At 40.7% G+C, this 25,083-nt stretch overlaps 2 protein-coding genes across 2 annotated transcripts; both read left to right on the forward strand.

Moving 5' to 3' along the window:
- The first annotated feature begins 678 nt into the window (after positions 1-678).
- On the forward strand, positions 679-11,791 carry LOC122771337 (low-density lipoprotein receptor-like). The gene is made up of 18 exons (XM_044028858.1): positions 679-977; positions 4,924-5,049; positions 5,594-5,716; positions 6,153-6,530; positions 6,662-6,784; positions 6,929-7,051; positions 7,213-7,335; positions 7,484-7,612; positions 7,727-7,898; positions 8,018-8,245; positions 8,368-8,486; positions 8,576-8,715; positions 9,105-9,246; positions 9,350-9,502; positions 9,591-9,776; positions 10,010-10,081; positions 10,174-10,334; positions 10,436-11,791. The coding sequence occupies exons 1-18, from the start codon at positions 896-898 to the stop codon at positions 10,472-10,474; spliced, it is 2,619 nt and encodes an 872-aa protein (XP_043884793.1). The 5' UTR covers positions 679-895; the 3' UTR covers positions 10,475-11,791.
- Positions 11,792-16,563: 4,772 nt separating this feature from the next.
- On the forward strand, positions 16,564-22,734 carry ap1m2 (adaptor related protein complex 1 subunit mu 2). The gene is made up of 12 exons (XM_044029416.1): positions 16,564-16,800; positions 18,555-18,711; positions 18,973-19,040; positions 19,149-19,279; positions 19,405-19,552; positions 20,092-20,218; positions 20,370-20,512; positions 21,014-21,085; positions 21,233-21,391; positions 21,545-21,670; positions 21,982-22,057; positions 22,388-22,734. Exons 1-12 carry the CDS (start codon positions 16,759-16,761, stop codon positions 22,411-22,413), a joined length of 1,275 nt encoding a protein of 424 aa, XP_043885351.1. The 5' UTR covers positions 16,564-16,758; the 3' UTR covers positions 22,414-22,734.
- The last annotated feature ends 2,349 nt before the right edge of the window (positions 22,735-25,083 follow it).

Below are 25,083 nucleotides of genomic sequence, written 5' to 3' on the forward strand. Positions count from 1 at the left end.
TGACCTGTTTGCTTGTGTTGCGGTGGTTGTTTTCTGTCTGCTCTTATGGTGTAACTTGTAACTGGAGTGTACTGATGCTGCTGTCTTGACCAGGAAAAAGACTTTTCATACCTGGTCAAATAAAGGATATACATGGTAAGGCATGAGTACGTATTAAAACCAGTACTTTTACTTGGAAATCTTATAAAAATAGAGGTACTTTTACTTGAGTGGAATATTTCAATACTCTTTCCACCTTTGTGGTTAGGCATGTCCATATGAATGGCAATCAGTGTGTGGTCAAACATGCACACTCACACACAAATGAATAGAGTGTGAAACTTGTTTTCATTTTATCCCTACATGTCTTTATAATATTTCACAACACAATTTTTCTTTTATTTTGACACTTGCTTTGACAGTGTCAACGTATGTTTCCCATAACAATAAAGACCCTTTTTCAATTGAATGGAATTAAAAATTGAGAGAGACAGACAGGCAGAGGGGGGGGAAGAGATCATACAGGTTTGGGAGGAAGAGAAACCTGGTGTAGTGAGGGAAGTAGTACCACACACACACACACACACACACACACACACACGCACACCCACGCTGTCATCACTGTGGCTCCTCCCCCCAGCGATGCTCGTCTAATTTCAAACATCACACCACCGCTGTAGCTCCGCCCTCTTGTCGGCCTCGTAGGAAATGGTCAGTTGTGACTCGGGCTCCAGAATATTTTGTCTCACAGTCGCTTGCTGCGTGTCTCGTGTCTCGTGTCTCGTGTGTTGTCTCCTGTGTCTCCTGTCGTGTCTGTCACATCCAGAGCCTTTTACGCACGGGCTCTCAGACCTGACTGTTTGACATTTGTCTTCACTTTGGCTGTGTAATTAAGGACAGACAGGGAGGACGGGAAATGTTTGGGATGTGGAGGACACTCGCAGGACTGTCCACATGCTGGTGTGTCCTGGTGCTGATTCACTGTTCGACTCCATCAGGTAAGAAGATGCTCCAGTGTCTCAGAGTTCCATGTTTTCCGTGAATGGAGTTCAATGAGTTATTTAGGATTCAAACTAAAATAAACCTGACTTTGAATTATCCTGTAAAACTAGAACCTGGTTATTAGTGGGGAAATCGATTATTGACCGATATCGATGACTACAAAAAGTGTGCTTTACAGTTCCATCGTCTATGAATGGAATTTACGCACCGCGATTTGATTGGTTCGTTTCGTCTTGCGAATGTAGCCGAGCAGCCAATCGCGTCGGCCGCGTAACCGGCCGCGTTTCAGGTTTCACATCAGAGGAAGAGGAATCGACGAAACGGGCGGCTTTCTGTGCGCTGGGTGCGGTCAGAGTTTCTGGCATCCTCCCTGCGGCACCATGGAGTCAGAAGTGATGCAGGAAAATCCGCATTTTTCACAAGACTTTTTCACTCGAGCGTCTAACAATACGCGCGCGTGCGTGCGGGTGTGGACAACAGTAGCTGCCACACATTCATTAATAGATAATGTGTGACACTGTCATGTTCTAATATTTTTTATTTTTTTTATTTTACTTGTTCATGAGAAAAGAACAAAACAAAACAGCAACATTTCTGTATAACGAATTATCACTACACTGTGCCAAAGCATCTTTCTTTGTCTATTTTTTAAAGATCTGTTTAGACTTATTTAATGTTTTCATTCCATCAGTACAGGTGTGCCATATATTTACTTTTTTAGTTCTTACCAGGGGCTTTTGTACAATTATATTCTGCATAGATTATATTTTTTATGTTCTTGTCTCATTTGGAACAACCATTGGCACATCTAGAAGCTGTTGGTTTATTCTTCTTCTTCTTATTATTATTATTATTATTATTATTGTCATTAGTTGTAGTAATAAAAGAATAATTTAGGATTGAACTTTTTTGCATTTAAAGGGAAGGGTTAGATCACACATCAAAGGACAAAGGTTCACAGATCTTACACAGATTTACAGGATGCTGTGTTTCACAGAATACACTTCTTACTAAATAATTAAAATAACCTAAAGGAAGGAAAAACTGAAGAAAAAGCTCTCAGAGGAGGACGCAAACCTGCACCAAGGTTTCCCCACAGTGTCAGTACACGCCCCTATCTCGCAACAAACCCATCAGTGGACTGAGAACCAAGACTTTTCGTTCCTATTTTCCTATGAAACTGTGGTGTTTAGCCTCCATGGCTGAACGCAAAATGAGTCACTTAAAAAACACAGACACATGTGCTCAGAATAGACTCAGCTACAGCAGTCCCATTCTGCCAGCTCCCCTATGCTCATCGTCCAATAATCCCAAGATTTTCAGATTAAACCTTTTATTCCAGTTGTAGAGAAATATCCACGTGTGCTTCCTCTCTCTGTAGGTCAGACGCTGCTTTGTTTGATTTTGTCTATATTTAGCATATGTCTGAACAGAGGCAGAGCAATGCACCGCTGGAAAAAGACTGTGGTCACTCATGAAGATGCTTAGAAACAGCTGGTTTTAGTGTCTTTACTGTTGCTAGTCAACATATATTGGATCTGTAGGGAAATGTGCAGCAGTCATGCTCCAGTTTTAGTCCACAATTAACTTGGTTCGGTCAGTGTGAGCCATTAAAATAGTCCCAGATCCACAGCAGAAGTGATCACTGATGGTTCTGATGACGCATACTGTACATTCTGGTTATTTATTAACTGGTGGGTTTAGGTTTGAGTCAATAAACACACCTTTCCGTCGAGGGTTATGAGGGTGTGCATGGTGCATTGTTAGTGGACAAAGTCACATGCTGCCACAATAGACACGAACAGAATCTTAGCTGCTTTGTGTGTTTGTGGTAGTACTCAAATGGCCTTATATGACTGAGTAGGGTTCTGGTTGTCAGGTTCAGCTGTCGGTATAAATAGCATCTGAAAGATTTGGTTTCTTTACAGAGGCGCTCTTAGCCTGGGACACTGGAAAAAGATCATTTTTACTTGCAGTTTGTGGAGTGAAAGCATCTGTATTGTATAGTTTTCACAATGATTAGACTGAAATGCAGTAGCATTTTTTAACTTTCTCATCTGTACCAGGATGTTTCCAGATTTGGAAAATAAAGTAGCTGTGGCTTAGGTGACACCATTCAATCAGTGAATTTTATTAACAGGCACTTGGTAACCTATGTGGTTATGCCTGTTTCCAGTGAAAATGAAGTAGATGAAAAATATTTAGGGCAAACAATTAATAACTGATCTCCTCTTCAACGACCAAACTAAAATAAACTCACTTTCCTCCACAAAAAAAACCCTGAAAATAAAGTAGTAAACAAACTAGTCTCTTTTTACTGAACAGTGTTCTCTGTAGCTGTGTGACCCATGTGAGGAAGCAGAAGGGAAAGATAATCAGTGGAAAACATTTGCTCGCACAGTTTATAGTTTCCACCCTTAGAGACGAGGCTGTGAGTTTGAGGGTCAGGAAGTGCAAGCTTGTGACCCACTTTTGCTTCCTTTATGTGTAATACATGCACAAATGTAAAAAAGAAAGAAAGATTAGTGAGATCTTTTGAGAAACTGTTAAATGTCCCCATAAACTTCTCTCCAGCAATAGCTGGACTGTCCTTTTGAGAGTCCGTTCCTGGAAACCCCGCTGGCTGCAAGCCTGGCATCCCCACCGTGTGTGAGCAGTTTCCCTTAAAAGGACGGGTGTGCGGGTTGCACAGGAAGAGCGCAGCGCAAGTTTTTTATTATTTTTCCTAATCGTGGAACACCACATTGACTCATTTGCCCCTAGAATACCAAAGAAAGAAAAGACAATGTCAACATCTCTTTTTCTCTTTTTCTTTTCACATGTTTAATCTCCTCACACACATCAGTGTGTCACAACCGCCCTGTCCCCTTTCCTCTGTTATCACTGACTCACTGAAGCTGACAGACTTCCTTGTGTTTCGAGTCTCCGCCTCACTTAGCCCGGGTCTCTGTGGTGATGCTGTTACGGGGAATGTCACTCTGGGACCAATCAGTAACTGGTGGTGTGATTGTTCAGCTCCTCCCATGTCATATTGTCTTAAAGCCATAATCTGACATGTCACCAGCCCAGCCTCCAGGTCACAGGAGGGACTTGTGGAGCAGAGGTGATGGAGGACGAGGAGCGCTGTGTTAGTGTCAAAGGCCTGTGTCAGTTTCATACACTCCTTAATGTCATTGCCCTTGTTTGCTTTGACTATAGGGTGCACTGTGGTGTTTATGTCAGCGGAGAGACCTTAGAGCCCAAAATAAACCAAGGTCACTTTGAGGTTGTACAACGTCAAACTCGAACCAAGTTGTGAGGCTGTTCACAGAAGCATATGCGAACGTGCTGTTACGTACCTATAATGTGTCAACTTTGGTTTAACTTGCTTTCTTTTTGTGCTGTAGAGGAGATCAATGTGTAAAATACTAAGTAAAACATAGACATCATTTAAAAAAATAAAGACACACAATTATTTGGTTTTGATAGTTTCTACACAGAACTGTATCTTGAGTGACAGAAGAAACACGATCTAGATTGGTGTTTCCCAAAACCTTGAAATGAAGCAATGAAATCAGAAAATATTCACATTTGAGAAGCTATAATAAATAAAGCAGAAGTGCCTATGTGTGATTGCACAGAGCCAGTTACATTACGGTGCAGCTAAAGTGACAGTGCAAAACTTATCTGTTCTAAATAATGATCATCTCCAGTGTAATGGCAAAGTAAACGAACAACTTAGAGTAGTCATCGTTAAAAGTAAAAGAAAATGAACTGACATTCAAAATCTGGAAGTCTGTTTATGTGCGTCCGACACAAAGTCGAGTATTACGAGGTGCTCACGAGTGGGGAAATGTAAATGGGGCAGTAAATGCTGATAGAGTCCGAGCGTAAATGTCAATGGTGGGAGTTTGTCCATGTGTGTCACACTGAGTGAACTCTTGTTGTTTTTATGGCTCGCAGATGCAGCGTTCACGTGCAGCTCCACTCAGCTCAAGTGTGGAAATGGGAGGTGTGTGACACGCAAGTGGATCTGTGATGGATCCGACGACTGTGGTGATGGAACTGATGAACTGCCTGAGACCTGTGGTATGTTATTTCTGTTTTTTCTTTAAAATAAAGATGCAATATATGGTATTAGGGAAGCTAATCATTGTTATGTTATACTGACATCTATTTTATTCATTAAACATTATGTTTTTTAATCATAAATTCTTCATAGATATCTGTGTTAATTTCATATACACTAAGAAATTGAGAGAACACCTAATGTATATCATTTAGGTCCTAAATTTTCAAGCAGTGTATTTGAAAAAAGATCCAATCTGCACATTTTGAAATGGCAAAAATTGCAAAAAGTAACTCTCTGTTCTTATACTAATAACACAAGTCATAATAATCAAAGTCAATATTGAACTAAAATAGGATTCATTCAAGAAAAACAACTGTTATCAAATGTTCTTTTGACCTACTGACTCACTTGTAAGATAATATCAGCAGAAGCTACAACGGTTTATCATAAAACACGTGACAGTAATAAAACTGTAGTTTCCAGGTGTAAATGATTATTCTGCCTTATCTCTCCGTTAAGCCATGAAACGACTTGAGTCAAACACCTTGTTTCTGTCCTCAGCGACCAAAACCTGTCTGGAGTCAGAGTTCAACTGTGGCCTCCCCACGAACCAGTGTATCTCGGGAAAGTGGCACTGCGATGGAGCAAACGACTGTGACAACGGGGCCGACGAGAAGAACTGCAGTACGTTAAATATTCACCGCAAGAAGATTGTCTTATTTACTGTCCTAATAACAAAGGAATGATTGTCTACACATCACAAATGCTGTGAACATCCTGGTCCATAAAAGACAGGGTTACTAAGAAAGATAACGATTTAAAAGTCCAGTGTAAAAGAATTACTGACCTCTAATGGTGAGACAAAATACTTTCTAACCCTAATTAGATATTTTAAGGCCTTAGTACACTTATATAAATATAGTTATGGGTAGTATATTCAGTATTAGCCAGTACACCCTCCTTAATGTTACACACTGGACCTATAAACCATTCATACAGTAAACTCCTCTTTAAACATTTGTCAGCGGTGGTGTGTCCTACCATGGTCTATCTATCATAAGGTTATGAGAGCAATAAATCACATCGACTCCTCTCCTCTTTCTCCCCTGACTCACCACAGCGGCCAAAGAGTGTAGCGCTGAAGAGTTCCGATGTGCCAACGGCCAGTGTATATCCAAATCCTTCGTCTGCGACAGTGAGAACGACTGCTCGGACGGCTCGGACGAGGCCTCCTGTGTCAAGCCCACGTGCAACTCGCGATCCTTCCAGTGCCACAACTCGGTGTGCATGCCAAGTACGTGGCGCTGCGATGGCGACGAGGACTGCGCGGACGGGTCCGACGAGTGGCCGGAGAACTGTGTGGGAGAGCAGCCGAAGAAGACGGAACCGCTCTGCCAGAGTCACGAGTTTCAGTGTGCCAACGGGGAATGTATCCACGGCAGTTGGAGGTGTGACGGAGGCACGGACTGCCGGGATCGATCGGACGAGATCAACTGCAGTAAGTTTATCTTTTTCTGTCCATTCTGGGCCACCTGCACTTACGTTCTTATCCCGTGTCGTCCAATTGTTTCCGTTAGTCTCTGTTTTCAGTGTGTGTCTTTTTTTTCACACCCATGTGTCTTTTTCTAGGTCGAGCTACTTGTCGTCCAGATGAATTCCAGTGTAATGACGGCACCTGTATCCATGGCAGCCTCCAATGTGACAAACGGCCCAACTGCAGGGACCTCAGTGATGAGATTGGCTGCAACATAGGTGACTCTCTCACACACACACACACACACACACACACACACACACACACACACATCCTGCCAGTTTTCACCCACACATCTGTCTGTATACTGAAGCTGATGCTCAGAGGCCTTTGAACTCACACTCCCCTTTTCTCCCTCACAGAAAATGAATGTGAAGGTCCGACTAAGTTCAAATGTAGCAGTGGGGAGTGCATCAGCGCGGAGAAGGTGTGTGACGAACGGAGAGACTGCGCGGACGGTTCTGATGAACCTGTCAAAGAGTGTGGTAAGAGTGGAACATATGGTCACAAAAAAAGCCGACCGAGATAGTTTGTGGTTTGTGTGACGGTGTGTTTTGTCTTCAGTTAGAGCTACCATTAGGAAACTACTCAAAATAAAAAAATAAATATTATTATTTCAATTCCCTGTGTATCTTCATCTCCATAGGCAACAACGAGTGTCTGACAGAAAACGGTGGCTGTTCCCATGTTTGTAGCGATCTGAAGGTCGGCTACAACTGCTCGTGCCCTTCTGGTTTCAGTCTGAAGGTGGACAAGAGAACGTGTGAAGGTGAGCGAAAGGCGCCTGAGGCCACCTTTGGTTCACGGATTTGTACTTTAACAAACATCAGAAACTTAAAACAAGTGGAGTCCCAATCAGCCAAATGCTACAGTAACTCTAGATTGTCCTACTGAACTCTGTATTTCTCCACCCGCAGACGTTGATGAATGTGCTCAGCCAGACATTTGCAGTCAGATTTGCATCAACTTGCCAGGCAGCTACAAGTGCGACTGCAAGGATGGCTTTGAAATCGACCCCGCGACCAAAACATGCAAGGCTGAATCAGGTAACATTAGAAAGGAACCTTGTCCCCACTCAATACCTACTGCTAAAAGACAATTAACAAACCGTATAATAACCCTGTCCGAAAACTACTCTCTTCTCCTCCTGTGTCCTCCAGGCACTGTGCCAACCCTGTACTTCACCAACAGACATGAGGTGAGGAAGATGACAGTGGACCGCAGGGAGTACGTCCATGTGATCCCACAGCTGAAAAATGCAGTTGCTCTGGACATGGACATGCCAAACAAGATAATGTTCTGGTCTGACTTATCGCTGAAGAAAATCTACAGGTTAGAAAGACACTTTTTCAATCTTTTTATAGTGTCCTTTTGCTTTATCTAAGATCTTACCAGGAATCATGAATCTGCAACACTCTCTGAAGTGATTCTGAACTCTGATCTCCCTGCAGCTCCAGCATCGACTTGGCGAGTAACTCCTCTTATCACTCTGTGGTTATTGGGAGTGAAATCAAGGCTCCAGAGGGCATTGCAGTTGACTGGCTCCACGGCAACATCTACTGGACTGACAGCATTATGAAGACCATCTCTGTAGCAACAACAGACGGCAGCAAGAGGAAGACCCTCATTACAGAAAACCTGGAAAAGCCGAGAGCCATCACCGTGGACCCAGTAAATAAGTGAGCGACAGTTTCAGACAAGTTACAGATGCAAAAAACATGTCCCAACTTTGCGGAATCAGAAAATGTGCTTTGTTTTTCCTGATTATCAATGGTTTTGTGTTGTTCCGTGTCCTTTTTAGCTTCATGTACTGGACAGACTGGGGTGAGGAGGCTAAGATAGAGAAGAGCGGATTGAATGGAGCGGATCGTGTTACTCTGGTGAAAGATAACATTGTGTGGCCCAATGGCATCACCCTGGGTAAGAAGGAAGACAAGAACGTCCGTTCAAACTGTACAGTTGTGATAAAAGTGTAATCACTGAAACACTTCTGCTCTCTCTCTCCACAGATATGGTCAACCAGCGTCTGTACTGGGTGGACTCCAAGTTGCACACACTCTCCAGCATTGACGTGAACGGCGGCACAAGACACACTGTCATTTTTGACGTGGAAAAACTCTCCCACCCTCTTTCCCTCGCTGTGTTTGAGGTGAGTGATGAAGGGAATTCATTCACCGTTTTGAAAATGTAGTTGCTTGTTACAGAAATAGAGCGCAGAATATGGTTTGAAACATAAAGAAAAATAAAATGGGAACCTGCGTGTGTGCGTGTGTGTGTGTGTGTGCTTCAAAGGATCGTCAACTACTTTGTTTTTATGCAATTTCAGTAAAATGTTATGGCTGAATTTCAGACTAGCTAGTTAATAATAGTACATGCAAAGCCAGTACTTTGCATGCCATTGCCTTTTTATTTTACCTTTTGATATATTCATCCATTCATTCATTCTGTGTGTGCATTTTATTTAGTCTCAGTGTTTCACTAAACTTTACTAAAGTAATTACAGAATTACTGAAGCTGTATGTCTTTCATTTTCCACAGGAGAAAGTGTTTTGGACCGACACAAGCAATGACGCTGTCTTTAGTGCCAACCGTCAGACAGGAAAGGATATTACTGAGCTGGCAGGGAACCTGAACCATCCAGAGGACATCATCCTCTACCACAACCTCATGCAGCCCAGCGGTACAGAAACATCGCTGGATCTCACAGTTATCCTAAACAAACAGCAAGCTCTTATGTCGTAATGTTGTCTGATGTTTATTGTGCTCTATTTTCTGTCATGTAGGTGTGAACTGGTGCAGCGGAAGTAACAGAATGAATGGAGGGTGTGAGTTCCTGTGCCTCCCCGCTCCCCAGATCAACCAGCGCTCTCCGAAGTACACCTGCGCCTGTCCCGATCACATGACCTTGGGAACTGACATGAGGACGTGCGTGACAGGTAAATGTCGCCGGCGCACAGGACTACAAATCACCTCAATACGAAACAGAATCACTACAGTAACCTTTGCATTCGTCGTCTTGTGCAGGCGCAGTCGTCCCTCCTGGTGATGCGTCGCTCCCAGCTACAACCACCACCAAGCCCACGACACCCAAACAGCCTGTCCCCACTACAACGACAACGACAACCGACATCAGAGCAACAGAAAAACTCTCAACTATCTCAGCCTTTAAGACCACGCAGAGAACACAGCAGTCATCTGCTGACGCTCAAGGTACAGAAACTCTACTCTGGACTTGGTCACTTACACGATTTTTAAAGGAATATATCAATATTTTGGAGGAATACAGTTATTCAATGTCTATTTCATGTCTGTGCCATCAATTCCAAGCTATAGTTGTAACTGCAATATAAGAAACGGGAACACCCAGTCCAAAGAAGTCTTACAAATCAACACTTAGGTCCCTGTCGGGATAACATGTATAAACAAATTCTTAATTCTTTCAGGTAACAGAGCATCCATGCCCAAAGAGGCCCCTGCCTCCCACCCTATTGCTCTCTATGCCGTGTTGCCTATAAGTAAGTTCCACATCACATCTCTCTGTCAAACGTGGTCTGCCTGTCACACACTAAAGTCTAAATGACTCTTTGACTCTTCTCCTGCTGTGTAGTGCTCATCACAGTGCTGGTCGTTGGAGCAATGTTGCTGAGGAGACGCTGGCGTCTGAAGAACACCAACACCATCCACTTTGACAATCCGGTGTACCAGAAAACCACAGAGGACGAGGTGCACATCTGCAGGAACAGCTCCGATGGCTATGTTTATCCTCAGGTATTTTCACTTTGACGCCATTTTGACATTTATAACTAAATGAAACGGTGGTACTTCTTTACAGCTTTGCTTATTTTATGTTACTGTTTTTTTTTCCCCAGAGGCAAATGCTGAGCATGGAGGACATGGATATTGCATAATCGAAAGATGAAGACGGGTTTTATTGGATGTGATTTGAAGCATCACATGACATTTTTCTTCTGCTGCTCCTGCTGCGCAACTGTTGCCTCCCTCCCCCAGTGACCTCATTCTGTGGCGGATGTTTCTAACCTCAGCACTGTCGGAAGAAACAACTTTAAAGAAAAAAAAAATCTTTCAAACTTTTTTTACAACATAATAGAGCAGAACTACAGAAAGCCGGTAATTCAGACCAAAACACGGCTTCAAAATGAAGGACTAATGCCTAGTTTTACAAGATCATCTCTTTGGTCACAGGCTACATGAAGCATCTTCTTTCTAAGGAGGTGCAGAAGAGATTTCAGCTTACCGTCAACACACCGCCTCGGTTTGATGATTAATACATGTGTATTACAATCTTTCTTCAATGTCTTTCACTTGGAAAGTCTGACCTTTACTGTCTTAACTCATACGTGTGCCTTCTCTGGTGGTTTGGTGAAGTTTGTTGGATGTAGATAATGCCTTCACTGACCTCACTACCTTCCAAACCAGTTTCTGTGGTAAGTCAATGTTTTAGTGCTTTAACCCCAGGCAGTGATGGCCTCCACTGGGAAATATTGTGGCCTTCTCCTCTCCTGGATAGAGCTTTGCACATTTTGTTGACATCCGTTTGTTGTCTACTATCCTCCGTTTTGGTCCCTTAAATGAAAATCACATTTGAATCAGTGACCCGATGTTATTTTCCCCTCCAGATGAGACATCTGAGTATGAAGAGTAAAGTGAAAAAAGCTGCTAAGTTTTCTGAATCAAGCAAAATGAAGAAAATGCTCTTTTTTTAAATGAAGAACGTGAACAGTGATTGTACGATTGATGATGACCTATACCTGAAAATAGTTTTTTTTGTAAATACTGTTGTAAAGCACTCGAGTTAATGGTGGAGTTGCCTTCTACATTTGTAAATTTCAATCGAGATGTAAATATGTATAAGATTCCTCTATTTATTTGTGGGAAGGGTTTTTGGTTGTTGTTACCTGGCTGTAAATATACTACATATATATATATCTATTTATATATATATGTATATATAGTGTGTGTGTATATAAGCATCAACGACAGTGAGTTGTTTTTGTTCCATCCGTGTCAGGTTGACTTTTACATTGTACAGCCATTATTTAACTTACGCCTCTGAAAACACAGCTAGGTTTTGTGTGTACTGACATCCTGCGTGAGTCACTGCTACAGAGTTGTGTAACCGTGATGCGCTGCAGAGACAAACCACATAATTTATTTTGCTCCTGCCTTCCTGTACAGTTGCTTTATATTATATACAGTTCACGGCGGACAATACAACTCGGCTTTGTACAAACTTTGACGACATTATACACAGCATCCTGCACATTGCTTTGTGTATTTTCTTTTATTTGTGTTAGACTTTTTTCTAATGAAAGAATAAAACATATGTATAAAAAAATGCATTTATCTGGTTGCATTTCCCGGTTTCACAATAAGAAGGTTGTTTTACAGAAAAAAGGATTTATTTGAAACATGTGAACTAAACACACAAAATTACAAAAAACAAACACAAAAAAATGAAAGTGAAGTAAGGAGATAAAAAAAGGTGTAGGAAGATGCCCAAGCTTATTTATTCCTATGCCTTCTCCACTATTTAATTACTCATGATCACTTCCTGTTTACATCCTGGTTACAAATAACTTCTTATATACAAATGTGCAAAGCCCCACCTATAACAAAACAATATAATCAGTATCAGATCAGTTGGTATTATGTCATGTTAGTATAAAACTTAAAATACCACAGTAGATATACAATATTGTAAAATATGGACAATAACACATACTCCTGTCTGAGTTTATTAGACGATAAACTTAAAACTCCCCCGACTGAGCTGTTATAACATAACAAATGTGCATGAAACCTGTTTATATTCCTGTTACCTGGAAACCTCGTTGCCTTCACTCCCCCATGCATACACAACGCGATACTAACAAAGAGCAGATGAGCGCTTCAACTAATCAGCATCAGACTCTCGTCCTTGCCCTCTGCCTTTGTTAGAGGAGCAGATGTATAATCACAGGAAGGGGAGTTTTATGTTTTTGCACACTGTTCCTGTTCATTCGAGTAACTTTCCGGTTTCACCTGTTGGGTTTTGTTTTAACAGCGAATGTCAGCCTTAAGTATTGCCCACAGTGAATGTAGCTCGCTCTGCTTTTCACCATTGTGCATGATGTGCATGCTATTGTTTTGTCTGCACAAGTACACGAGAAAGTACCTGGGATATCTCCTCTCTCTCTCTCTCTCTCTCTCTCTCTCTCTCTCTACAGATCAAGGCTTTTCACTCTGAAAGAGTTTTGTTTCATTTTTCCTATTCTCTGCACAATGTTAGTTTCACCAGAAAGGTATTTTATAATGTAAAATAATATTAAATGATGGGTTTTATGGTTTCTAAAAAGGGAGTGTTTCTGTGCGATCTGACTTATCCATCAAACAACCAGCCAACATCCACCCAGTAATCTAATAAACCTCGTCCATAATTCATGTCCAATATTGGTTCCTCTCTGTAAAGTAAATGAACCAGCAGTGCTCTGTCTGCTCCAGTGCATTAGTGATAAGAGGGGAACGGTCAACATGAAAGCAGCCGTGTTGCATCAGGAAGTCACAGAAGTTTTATCATTGTGATGCATTTTTAAAGCATAGATCCCTTGCAACTGATGTCACATGTTACAGAGATGGCAGTGAAATCCGTCAGAGACGTTTTATGAAGCACAACGTTGCTCGTGTCGTGATTAATAATGGGTCACAATGGCTTGTCGTCATTAAATGGTTTGTCGTCAAATTGGTTGGACAGAAGTCAGAATTGTAAGTGGATATATGAGTCACCTCTTGAGTGACGCAGAGAATACCAGAGGAGCTGGATTTTCATACCAAACCTTTTTTAAGTGACTCTAATAGCTTTCCTAATAGCCCTGCTTTGTACATGGGGATTTCAGCACCCAGCCCAAAATCACAAAGAGCTAGAGAAAGCACCCAGAGAGCACAAACCTCTGCCAAGGCTACTTAGTTTCCTCAAAGCATCAGTACACTCAAGCAGTAATCCTTTCAAATCTGTCCTCAATTTTTGACTTGTCTCACAATCAGACAAACAGAAAAACGCAGACAAACACATGATCTTTCTTTGCAGTGCAGGTGATAAGCTTCACAAAGCATCGTCTTTTCAGCTTTACCAGCAACACATCGCCTTGGCCTGATGATTAATACATATGCATTACAATCCTTCAATGTCTTTCACTTGACATGTCCGACCTTTACTGTCTGAACTCATATGTGTGCCTTCTATCTATCTGTGGTAGTTTGGTGAAGTTTGTTGGATGTAGATCAGCAGCGGTGATGTCTACAGAGAACACTTATTTATTTTAAATATTAAAAGGTCAACTTTAATAATGCACACATTAGTTTTGAAGCACTTCACGTTCGACGTGTTAAAAGAACAAATTACTGTCAAACCTTGAGCTGTAGATGCTAAATGTAAACAGTAAGATAAGTGTGTGTGTGTGTGTGTGTGTGTGTGAGACGCGGGCAGATCAGGAACATACTGCACCACCGTTTGAATGGGAGTGGTATGTTGTCTGTCAGGAATGGGGACCCACATTCCAGTGTGAAGGACTCCACACCCAACAGTGTCACATCTGACAAAAGACAAACATGGTCACCAGTTCTGCATCTAAAAAAAGGGACAAATCTCTCATCTCACCAGTCACCAGCTGATCTACAGTCTGACTGCATCTACGGTCAATCTGCATCCATCATTGTAAACTGTGTGTCGTCATCACCCGCAGCATCACTGTTGACACTTTGCTCTAATTAGCTGGAGTATCACTTTGTGGTAATGGGCATTACCCATGAGGCAACAGGCAGATACACACCTGAGGCTCCCATGACAGATGACACCTGTCCCAGCTATGCTCTCTGTCATGCACATCACCACATAATATTCGCCGTCCTCTATTGGCCAACTGGTACCTAAAGGGTGGAGTTGCATCTCACACCACTGACTCGTAAGCAAAGAGGAGTGTCCTCGAAATCAACAGCGGGGGGAGGGGGGGAGGAGCTGCACGGATGGAGGACAGATATTCCCCTGTCACGACAAACAGGTCACGAAATGTCCCGATGACAAGGTGACAGCAAGAGCTTGTTTGGTCTCTGCCTGATGACCTGAGGGCCAAACAAGCTGAGCTGCAGGTTTCTGGCTGCAGGATGATGTAGGTGATGCATGTGCTGTGAACCCCCCCCCCAAAGCTGTTTATCTTAATAATCTGTAAATGGAGATAGGCCAATGCTTCAGTTTACACGGTGGTGAAAGTCATGAGCGTCTCTGTTGGGTATACGGTCAAACTATCACTCACAGTTGCTATCAAAGCAGGTTTCACAGGAAGTCTCACTAATATCTCTTTCACTCTGATCCACCATGCTGAGCTCATCTTATCTGACCCCGGCAGTATCTGTTCACTCTCAACAATAGAGGGCCTTGAGCAACAAGTACATGACGAACAGGCAAACATGGTTCAGAGCTGCCTTTCTCATGACTCCATGATGGAATCAAGGTGATCGTTGTCTATAGAAACATACTTCACCTTTGATGCCATATTCAGTGATTTGAGTAATGTTATGGGACAGGGTTAGTAGTATTTATGAATGATTTATAATCATTTCTTTTAATAGACCAATAGAGGGGTAGAACCAGCAAGAGATCTGGGTTGTATGAGAGTTATTTTTAAATAAAAAGTGAGGAGGACATTCTGTTCCTCTACTATGTTCATTTCACTATCCTGTTGTATAATATGTGCTCATCTTCAGAGGTTGGCCCCGAGAATTGAATGGTATGTACACAATACATGGATACTTTTTTTTTCTTCCATATTTTTCAAATATAAGCTTTGAAGTGTTTTGCATCTTTGCTTTAAAAGAAATATTAAAATGATTCGATGATTGTTTTAAAATATATATATAAGTTTATTTTTATACACTGTTCCTTAGTTTATGCTTAGGTTTTAGTCTGAAATGATTTCTGTTTAATTAATTGATACATATTTATATAACAATGAAATCATATATTTCAACATTGTTATTTTTTTGTTTTCTTTAATCCAGGGATAGGTCATGGGTTGAGACGTGCTGTCCACTGCTCTGGTGCCTGGATGTGTGTGTTCACTACTGGAAGGATGGATTGAATGCGGGGGAATATTGGTGTGTGTTTGTGTGGATATCAAATTCATATTCTAAACAAAAGGTACTGAAAAGGAAATCTTCTACCAGCACAGACGGTCACATGTTGCTACTACTTTAAGTAGGAAAAGTCACATTTTTAATCTTGTCTGACTGTGAGGTGTTTCCATATGTTTGTGTTGGACCTCTGCCACTACAGGCAACTCTGTGTAATCTGGATCACACTGAAGCACTGAGGGAGACTCAAACACACATAGACCAACACGTGGTTCAAGGTCAACATCGTAAAGATCATGTTAACATACGAGCAAAAAAATGCTCTTCCTGTAGTCTCACATCGATCTGGCTTGTTGGGTCAATGTTTGTCTTACAACAGTTACAACAGCTCACATCCTGTGTCTGAGATGTGACTTTATCATTAGATACAGGGTAAACAGATAAGGAGAACCAAACCTCTATGGACAAAAGAGGTGGTTTAATAGGAAAAGACAGATCTTTATCTGGTCTCCAGTTGCACACATTCACAAAACCTTTGTGATGGTAGTGTTATAAATCATATTAACCTATATTCTCACATAGAGAATATGGTGAATATGGCAGTTTTTCTGGGTTCATCTATCACCAGTTTTCTTTCTATAGTATTTGTCTGTCTGTCTGTCTATCTATCTATCTATCTATCTATCTATCTATCTATCTATCTATCTATCTATCTATCTATCTATCTATTTATCTATCTATCTATCTATCTACATGTATATGACGTGTGTTGGGAAACAGTTTTTTGTGAATCTGTGGCGCTCTCTAGCGGATAAACCGAGCATCACACCCTCCTTCTCCTGCCCTCATGTGCTCAGGTGAATGTTTCACCTGAGCACGGTGACGTCACGACACCTTCACGGGTAAAGGGGAAACAGAAACGCTCGACTCGGTGACCAGCTGTGGCCGAGGCTCTTTGACTTCTCCCGGCGTGGATGGCGAAACTGCAGTGACACGAGTGGACACTTGTAGCTGAGTTTTGTTGTGTCGTGTCAACCGAACGTGGACGGAGAAGAAGAAGAAACACGACATGTCTGCCTCCGCTATATTCGTGTTGGACCTGAAGGGGAAGGTAAGATGATCGTCAGCACACACACACACACACACACACAGATACTCACTACTCTGAATATGTACGTGTTTGTGTTTGTAACACACTTTCTTCTAACTTTGGCTGTTTTTTAACTTTAGTTTGAGACTGTTGTTTCAGCTGTTAAACATTAATGACACGTTAAAGATTAATGTCGAGCTCATTCATTGGCTCACTGGCCTTCGCCTCTCTACTTCCGGGATGTTTGTTTTTTATTTGACCCATATTAAGTGACTGAGGGGGGGCCTTTAAAATTGAAATAAAATCCGTTTTTAAAGTTGAATACATATTAATTTTGTGTGTAGGCGATCTACATCTACATCTACAAGAATGTAAATGTAGCACAGCATGAAATGTTAAGATAAAGACACAACTGAGGAACAGTGGTGTCAAACTCAAATCACCTTGGGGGTCAATGAGACTACAGTCTGGTCAATGAGGGGCCGATATAGAGAAAAAATAATGTGTGCTTAAAATTATTATAACATATTCAATCATGATATCACAATAAAGATATTCATGTTGATATTTCACAGAATTGCCAAGTAAAAGTGCTTGTTTTGCTATAGAATGATATATACTTAACATAATTAAACACGTATATGATGCAAAATTATCTATTAATCGCAAACACATAAATAAATCCAAGTTTAAGTGAATAATAATGTGCACAACCATAATTAAAACACCAAACAAGCTTACATATATGTACAGTATGTAATTTAAAGTTGACTGTAATGATACGATTATAAAGAATATTGCTAGCAAATATATTAAGTATTACATTCTGCCTATATTCCATCACCTCACTGGCAGCTGTTAAATGAAGAGGAGGTCGCGGGCCATGTTTTCATTATAACATGATATGAAATGTCAAAGCAAAAAATGTGCTTTATAGAACAAAAGAAAAATGGTGCAAATGTGGTGGGAAAAATAACAAAACAAAATGAATATCAAATTGATTTATTGTAAGATAAAGGATGGAGGCATCAATCAGGAAATGGCACAAAAAGCACACAAAGTTTTCTGTAACCTAACACAGTAGTTAGTATAGCTCAAAACAGATATTTTTTGTTTGATAAGAGGGTGTGGTGACAACTGGTAGTGATCTCTGACAAACATTGTGTCTCGTCTGCCAAATATCTTAAGGCATGATGAAATTCAACATTCACCCTTCTACTCACTCATTGTCTGTCACTTTATCCTCCACATGAGGGACAAGTGGACAGGCCGCCAGTCACATCAATCAACCGACAGAGACGAACAACCTTTCACTCTCACACTCACACCTACAGTCTAAAAGTGGAAAAATGGCTATTTTACTAGTAATAATATTGCTTTTTTATTTAAGCAGCAGAAATATTTAATTTACAATTCTCTAAAACAAAGTAAATCTGCAAATCCTCACACCTGAATGAGGCCATTTGTGCTTCAAACCATCATAGATCGCTCATAATATTTTTCTTGATCAACAGAAATAAAATAAAAAAAATGTCTCTTCTACATTTCTGTATCTACTTCTATATTTTGTATCTGATAAAAAGGGGGTTGGTAAATGAACTCTTGCATTACCTCACTGGCCAACAGGAGGAGAGTAACTTTATTTTTAGACGTATAATTGTTTGTCCCTTGCTGGTAACATCTGTCTTGTCTGAGCATCACTTCTGCTTCAGCAGCAGCAGGTCACATGTAAGACTTGTGATAACTGCGTGGTGTGTTTTCTTCTCTGTGCTCAGGTTTTGATTTGTCGAAACTACAAGGGCGATGTGGACATGGCGGAGATCGACCACTTTATGTCTTTACTCATGCAGCACGAGGAGGACGGGCTTATCTGTCCAGTAATGTCACACGGGAACGTTCACTTCATGTGGATCAAGCACAGCAACCTTTACTGTATCCTTGTGTTTGATGATGACAGTCTTCCTTTATTTTCTCCTTGTGTGTGTTTTACAGCAGTAAATATCTGTAATGTTGCAATACTGCCTCCTTCCTCTCTTCCCTTTACACACCAAAGCTGTGTCTGCTTTTCTACCCTGAATATTTCTGAAACTGGACCAAGCATATGGTAAAACACAATCAAATAATAATTGATGCTGATTTTGAATTACCAAAACATGAAGGTGTGGAATACTCCTTGACCTGATCTTTGCATAGTGGTGGCCACCACAAACAAGAACTCCAACGCCTCCCTGGTGTACTCGTTTCTCTACAAACTAGTCGAGGTGAGTGGCACATGCCGTGCAGTTTTTTTTGAGTGTAGTTTTGCATTAATGTGGAAATTTGGTGAAAGACGGCAGTTAAATATGGTGCTTACTGGTGCTGTGGTGCAGGTCTTCACAGAGTATTTTAAAGAGCTGGAGGAGGAGAGCATTCAGGATAATTTTGTGGTCGTCTATGAGCTGCTGGATGAGCTGATGGATTTTGGATTCCCTCAGACGACTGACAGCAAGATCCTACAGGAGTGAGATGCACACTGACACACATGTCTACTACATAATCTGGATGTATACTGATTACACTGCACGACACTGAGTGTGGTGCTGAATTACAGCAGCTCTTCTCTACTTCTTCTCTCGTTCTTTTCAGATACATTACCCAAGAAGGTGCCAAGCTCGAGGTGGCAAAGAGCAAGGTGCCGACAACTGTCACCAATGCTGTCTCCTGGAGGTCAGAGGGCATCAAGTACAAGAAGAATGAGGTGTTTATCGATGTCATTGAGTCCATCAACGTGCTGGTAAGTTGCTGTTAGGAAAACTGCACTTAATATTAAAGATTAAAAAGTTTAAACATGTTAAAATGTGGCCATGGTAAAGTCAATATGTTTAATGTAGCAATATGTAATACTGTCTTTTAATAACTTATTGGTATCATTCTACTTTGTAATTTACTGTAATTTAATAGACATATGTGATATATAAAAACACATTTCTTCCGACTCTACCTCGACTAAGACGACGACGACAAAAAAAACAAAAAAAAAACTTTATACATCGCACTTATGACTAGCACTTCATAGTTTGGCTTACTTGAAGCTCTTACTTACTTCTAGCTCTTATTTGTACCCAAATGTTTAAATGCACTTATTGTAAGTCTGCTAAATGACATGTAATGTAATATACAACAATACATACAGTTTATTAGTAGTATTAGGGTCTTTGTGCCACTTTTATATTAAATGAACTGATTTCATATTCTGTAATCCTGAGACTATTTTCCGATATATGTCAACTTTCATTTCTCTTCCAATTTTTTGGTTGTGTGTTGCATGTAAAGGTGAATGCTAACGGCAGTGTGATGAGCAGTGACATTGTGGGCAGCATCAAGCTGAAAACCATGCTCTCTGGGATGCCTGAACTGCGCCTGGGCCTCAACGATCGAGTACTTTTTGCCCTCACTGGACGTATGTATGCAGCTGCTGCTCATTTATATCATACCATAACCATATCTATCTGCTGCAACTCCAGACATCTACAATGATATGTAGCTAACTGATCTGATTTGAGTCTGTTTAATGAATAAACACTCATGGTGTTGTTCTTTTCTGTGCTCAGGTGACAAGGGGAAGACGGTGGTGATGGAAGACGTTAAATTCCACCAGTGTGTCCGTCTCTCACGTTTTGAGAGTGATCGCACAATCTCCTTCATCCCTCCAGACGGGGAATCTGAGCTCATGTCTTACCGCATCAATACTCATGTTAGTCAAGGATTGCTATAATTTTGTAATGGTCATTCACATCATGATGACACCCAATGCCCTGTAAATATATGAATTCAGCATGACTGTTGGCTATAGCACAGTCTAACATATAAGGACACACAAAAGTAGACTTTATTAATGGAAATGTGGGTTATTTAACAAATCAACAAATTATAGAAATTACATATAAAAGCAATATGTTATACTAATACAACCACTACAATAAAGGGTATGAGTTGCTGTGTCATCTCCCTCCTCCCATCACACAGTGGGTGAATGAAAGGTTACAAATATTTGCATATTATGCAAAATACTGTACAGTAGAGCACAGACAAGCAGTGAGTTTAGCAGTGAAAATTCAGAAAGCTTTATTGTTGGGTCTCTCTGTTGTGCTTTTAAACAAAGTAATTAAAAACAAGGATACCTACCAATTTGCCTGTGTAACTTAAAAAGCGTGTTTTCTATAAATGTTTTAATCGTGCCTTTCATCCTTCACAGGTGAAGCCTCTGATATGGATCGAATCAGTCATAGAGAAGTTTTCTCACAGTAGAGTGGAAATCATGGTGAAGGTATTGACAACATAATTGCATGAATAAAAAAATGTTGTGTGTCATTGAGCAGGCATGTCCTTTAGAAACTGATATAAATGTGTTAATAACAAATGGAAATGCAAGTTTTCACAGGTGTTCACAATCAATGTGCACTTGTATTTTTAGGCAAAGGGGCAGTTTAAAAAACAGTCAGTGGCAAATAATGTGGAGGTGAGGGTCCCAGTTCCCAGTGATGCTGACTCACCTAAGTTCAAAACCAGCACAGGCCATGCCAAGTATGTGCCTGAGAAGAACCTAGTGGTGTGGACCATCAAGTCTTTCCCTGTAAGAAATTCACATTTCAGTATGCTATGTAATTGAAATAATATTGCCTGTGTGTGGATATTCAGGTCAAATGTTGACATTTCTTTGTATTCAACTTGTCCTTGTCTGCGTATTTGTCTAATCCGCTGTCTGTGTTTGCGTTCGTTCATTCAGGGGGGCAAAGAGTTTCTAATGAGAGCTCATTTTGGTTTGCCTAGTGTGGAAAATGAGGAGCTTGAGGGCAAACCTCCAATAACAGTCAAATTTGAAATCCCCTACTTCACAGTCTCAGGAATACAGGTATGTGTTCACATGAATTTTAGTGTGTTTATGGTTAGAACAAATGAAAATACAGTCTACAAAACTAACACACACATTTTTCTGGATCTAAGGCCTGTACTTTGATATAGACCACTTAAAGGTTGTAATGAGAACCTGAGACAATCCCAACTCTGTGTAGGGTGTAAACAGTAAATAAGTGTTTAGTCAAGTCGGGTCTACTTGGAGCTGATGATTGTGTGCTTAATGTAGAAAAAATAGATTTTATTTGATGAGGCACATTCAGGCTTCTTGCCTCAACATGTTTCTCTGTGCTACTATTTTCTCCACAGGTGCGATATATGAAGATCATAGAAAAAAGTGGCTACCAGGCTTTGCCCTGGGTCCGCTATATTACACAGAGTGGAGGTAAGTCAGTAACGTATTCGTCAAACCTCAATATCAGAATACATAATTGTTTTTGGAACATTTTATTAGGTACACAAGACACCTGATAAAAACAAGGGTTGATTCCTGTCTGGTCTTAACGTGTTTAGAGATGTCTTCTTCGTACCTTGGTTGTGATGTGTGTGTTATGAGTGGTTATTTAGGTGACCGTTGCCTTAGATATTTGTGTTAACAAGCGGTTGAATGGATGTGTCTGATAAAGAGGCCAGTGAGTGCCATATGGTGCTATTTTTGGAAGGGATCAGATAAGATAAAACTGGATGTAAAACAATTCTCCTCTCTCTTATTTAGATTACCAGCTGAGGACAAATGTATAAAACTTGGAGGAATACACTGCTGCTCACTTCCAGGACTCCCAGGGGAGCGTCAATAATCACTTTAACTGTTGACTGAAAGAATGTCTTCAAAATTTCACCTGCTCTTTAAAATGTTTGTGTGTAGCTTGATTTTAGTGTTTTTACTGTGTGATTACTGTTAATTATTGCAATGCTTAATGATTCCCATTTAAACAAAAAAATTGTTGCGTATCCTCTTGCTTCTTGGTCTTTCTTGTGAGGTCACAACACCATGTAAGGGCTGAATCTGTAGTTGAAACGTTGTGCAATCACAGTCACTAAAAATTAAAAACGTCGACCCGCCTTTTTTCCACATTTGCTTCATGACATTTACATCTAAAGAGGTTTACAAGTGTGAATGAACTGCCATCGAAGACATCAACGTATACAAATCGCCCGCTTTCTTCGCTGCGGTCTCTGATTGGTCAACTGCCACTGTTGCCACAGACTTGGTGTAGTAACAGAGGTGTAGCCCCGCCTCTTTTACCACATATGGAAGGACGACGCCCACCGACTGAGCTGTGATTGGCCAGCGTGCGATCTCTCCAATGTTTGTAAATTGTTGTCTGAAACAGTGCAGTGTGGATCTCACCGCGCAAATGTATTTTCTAATGCCGATAAACTTTCCTGGTCTGGATTACATTTGAAAATCACCGGTCGTTGGAAAGAGTGGGACAGAAACCTGGACGACACTGTGGACCCCGACGAACCGCACAAGGTGAGCGTAATTAGCTCTGTATTTTGCTCTTGTGAGCTATTGCTAGCGGTTAGCCTGGGTGTTAACCGTTTGTAACACTCGGTGGACTGTCTATCAGACGGCCGGAGACAAACAACGCAAAACAAACACCATACTAAGTTTAAACGTAGACGTTGTGTAACCGTGACCAGATGTAACATTACGACAGTCTGATAACATGGCGTCTACGCGGAGCCGAAGCTTACTTTAGCCGGATGTCGTAGTAGCTAGCCGTAGCCGTAAATTCATCTTCCTGAATAATAGTGGCTTCGCGTCTCTGTTGGTTTAGCGAACACGGTGACGATTGTACGTTCAGCCGCTTCAACACTTCATAGCCAGTGTGGATATCTATTATACATATCCTCAATTTAAATATTCCCCGTGAAAATGAACATTTAAGGTATCCACCGTGACAGTCTTTCTACCCTCAATTGTCAGGTCAGCCGACTTCGTTCTTCCTGGGACAAATGACGTCACTTTTCCCATTTATGTGTATGGGCTTTGTCGTTATTTCATTAATTGACATCCACAATATATGAATTTTTTTTACATATCTGCATTACAATTATAGCAATACGCGATTTCAGTTTGAGAAATCTACATTTAAATTCTGACCGAGTTGTCATAATTCCAGCGGAATTTAAGAAATACTGATGTGGGATTATGACTATTCGAAACTAAATTGTACACAACACTTAAAAAATCCAACTACGAATAGTAATACTTTATTTGTAGATATCTGAAATGACAACTTAGGATAGGAATAATGACCGTGTGGATATCTGACATGTTTTGACCAGGAAGAAGTGAATCAGAAAATGAAACAGTAATCCCTAACCCTAACCAACCACCCAAAAATATAAATAATTTTTTAAAAATAATTTCCAGAGATAAATGTTATTCGATCATTAAACATTGGATCTGAGATACATGTCTCATTCCCAGAGCAACAGAGTATGTTGAGATTTGAAAAAAATAAATAAAATTGACTCCAAGAAAATAAAGCCCCACACTGCTCTTTGTGTGGAGAAAATGGGTTAATTTTGTTTTCAAACGTTATCGACACAACAACGCAACAGAAAAACATTCTGAGTCATAATGGTTATAGCAAATATGTGATTGTTTTCAAAGTGAGTTTACACAAGGCATCAATGTGTAATGAACTGTGGACATGTTGATGTTTAACTAAATTATATTGCGATTTATATTATTCAGATATGGCCCTGCACCATCTGCATCTAGACTGTTAAAATAGCTTGCAATAGGCGTGTTGATGTTTAAGTGAAAATGCTCACTCCTACTGCACAGGCAGCAAGATAAAGTAGAATGGTCTTTATTGAGATGGACGACGGCAGAGCTTTGACGACGGCTGCAGCCAAAGGGAATACGACCGAGGTGCAGAGGATCCTGGAGGAGAGAAGAGTGCATCCTGATACTCTCAATCAGTTTGGCAGAACTGCGCTGCAGGTGAGTCAGTCTCTGTGGTTAAATGGTTACACATGATCTAAGCTGCACAAATACACTCAATCTTAGACTACGTCAGACACTCTTCCCTATTTACTTTTATTGGCACACAGTCAACTTATACTTAAAATTTAATGTGGCGTGTGTTTGGACTGAATGTTCTGGTCACAATTTTTCTATTCGAACTTTAGTTTAATATTCACTGTCTTACTTAAAATCATTGGGGTGCGTCACTCACCACATGAAAAGAAAAGTGAACTACTTAAATCTGACAAAAAAGTCATAGGTTAGTATGTCGTCTTTAAATCTGACAAAAAAGTCATAGGTTAGTATGTCGTCCAAAATGTGCCCAAGAAGTCATAGGTTAGTATGTCATCAGATTTTGGACGACATACTAACATATTACACCACTCTATAGTTTATATTTGAGTACTACTACTGCATAATAATTT

This window comes from Solea senegalensis, linkage group LG6 (genome assembly GCF_019176455.1).
Source record: "Solea senegalensis isolate Sse05_10M linkage group LG6, IFAPA_SoseM_1, whole genome shotgun sequence".
Lineage (NCBI taxonomy): Eukaryota > Metazoa > Chordata > Actinopteri > Pleuronectiformes > Soleidae > Solea > Solea senegalensis.

What these genes read in the sequence shown, in the direction of transcription:
- LOC122771337 (XM_044028858.1), top strand. Translation starts at nt 896, where the DNA reads ATGTTTGGGATGTGGAGGACACTCGCAGGACTGTCCACATGCTGGTGT. An exon ending in TGAACTGCCTGAGACCTGTG is followed by an intron (nt 5,050 to 5,593) that starts GTATGTTATTTC and finishes TTCTGTCCTCAG; the next exon opens with CGACCAAAACCTGTCTGGAG. An exon ending in TGAACCTGTCAAAGAGTGTG is followed by an intron (nt 7,052 to 7,212) that starts GTAAGAGTGGAA and finishes TCATCTCCATAG; the next exon opens with GCAACAACGAGTGTCTGACA.
- ap1m2 (XM_044029416.1), top strand. Translation starts at nt 16,759, where the DNA reads ATGTCTGCCTCCGCTATATTCGTGTTGGACCTGAAGGGGAAG. An exon ending in TTCTCTACAAACTAGTCGAG is followed by an intron (nt 19,041 to 19,148) that starts GTGAGTGGCACA and finishes GCTGTGGTGCAG; the next exon opens with GTCTTCACAGAGTATTTTAA. An exon ending in TCACAGTCTCAGGAATACAG is followed by an intron (nt 21,671 to 21,981) that starts GTATGTGTTCAC and finishes TTTTCTCCACAG; the next exon opens with GTGCGATATATGAAGATCAT.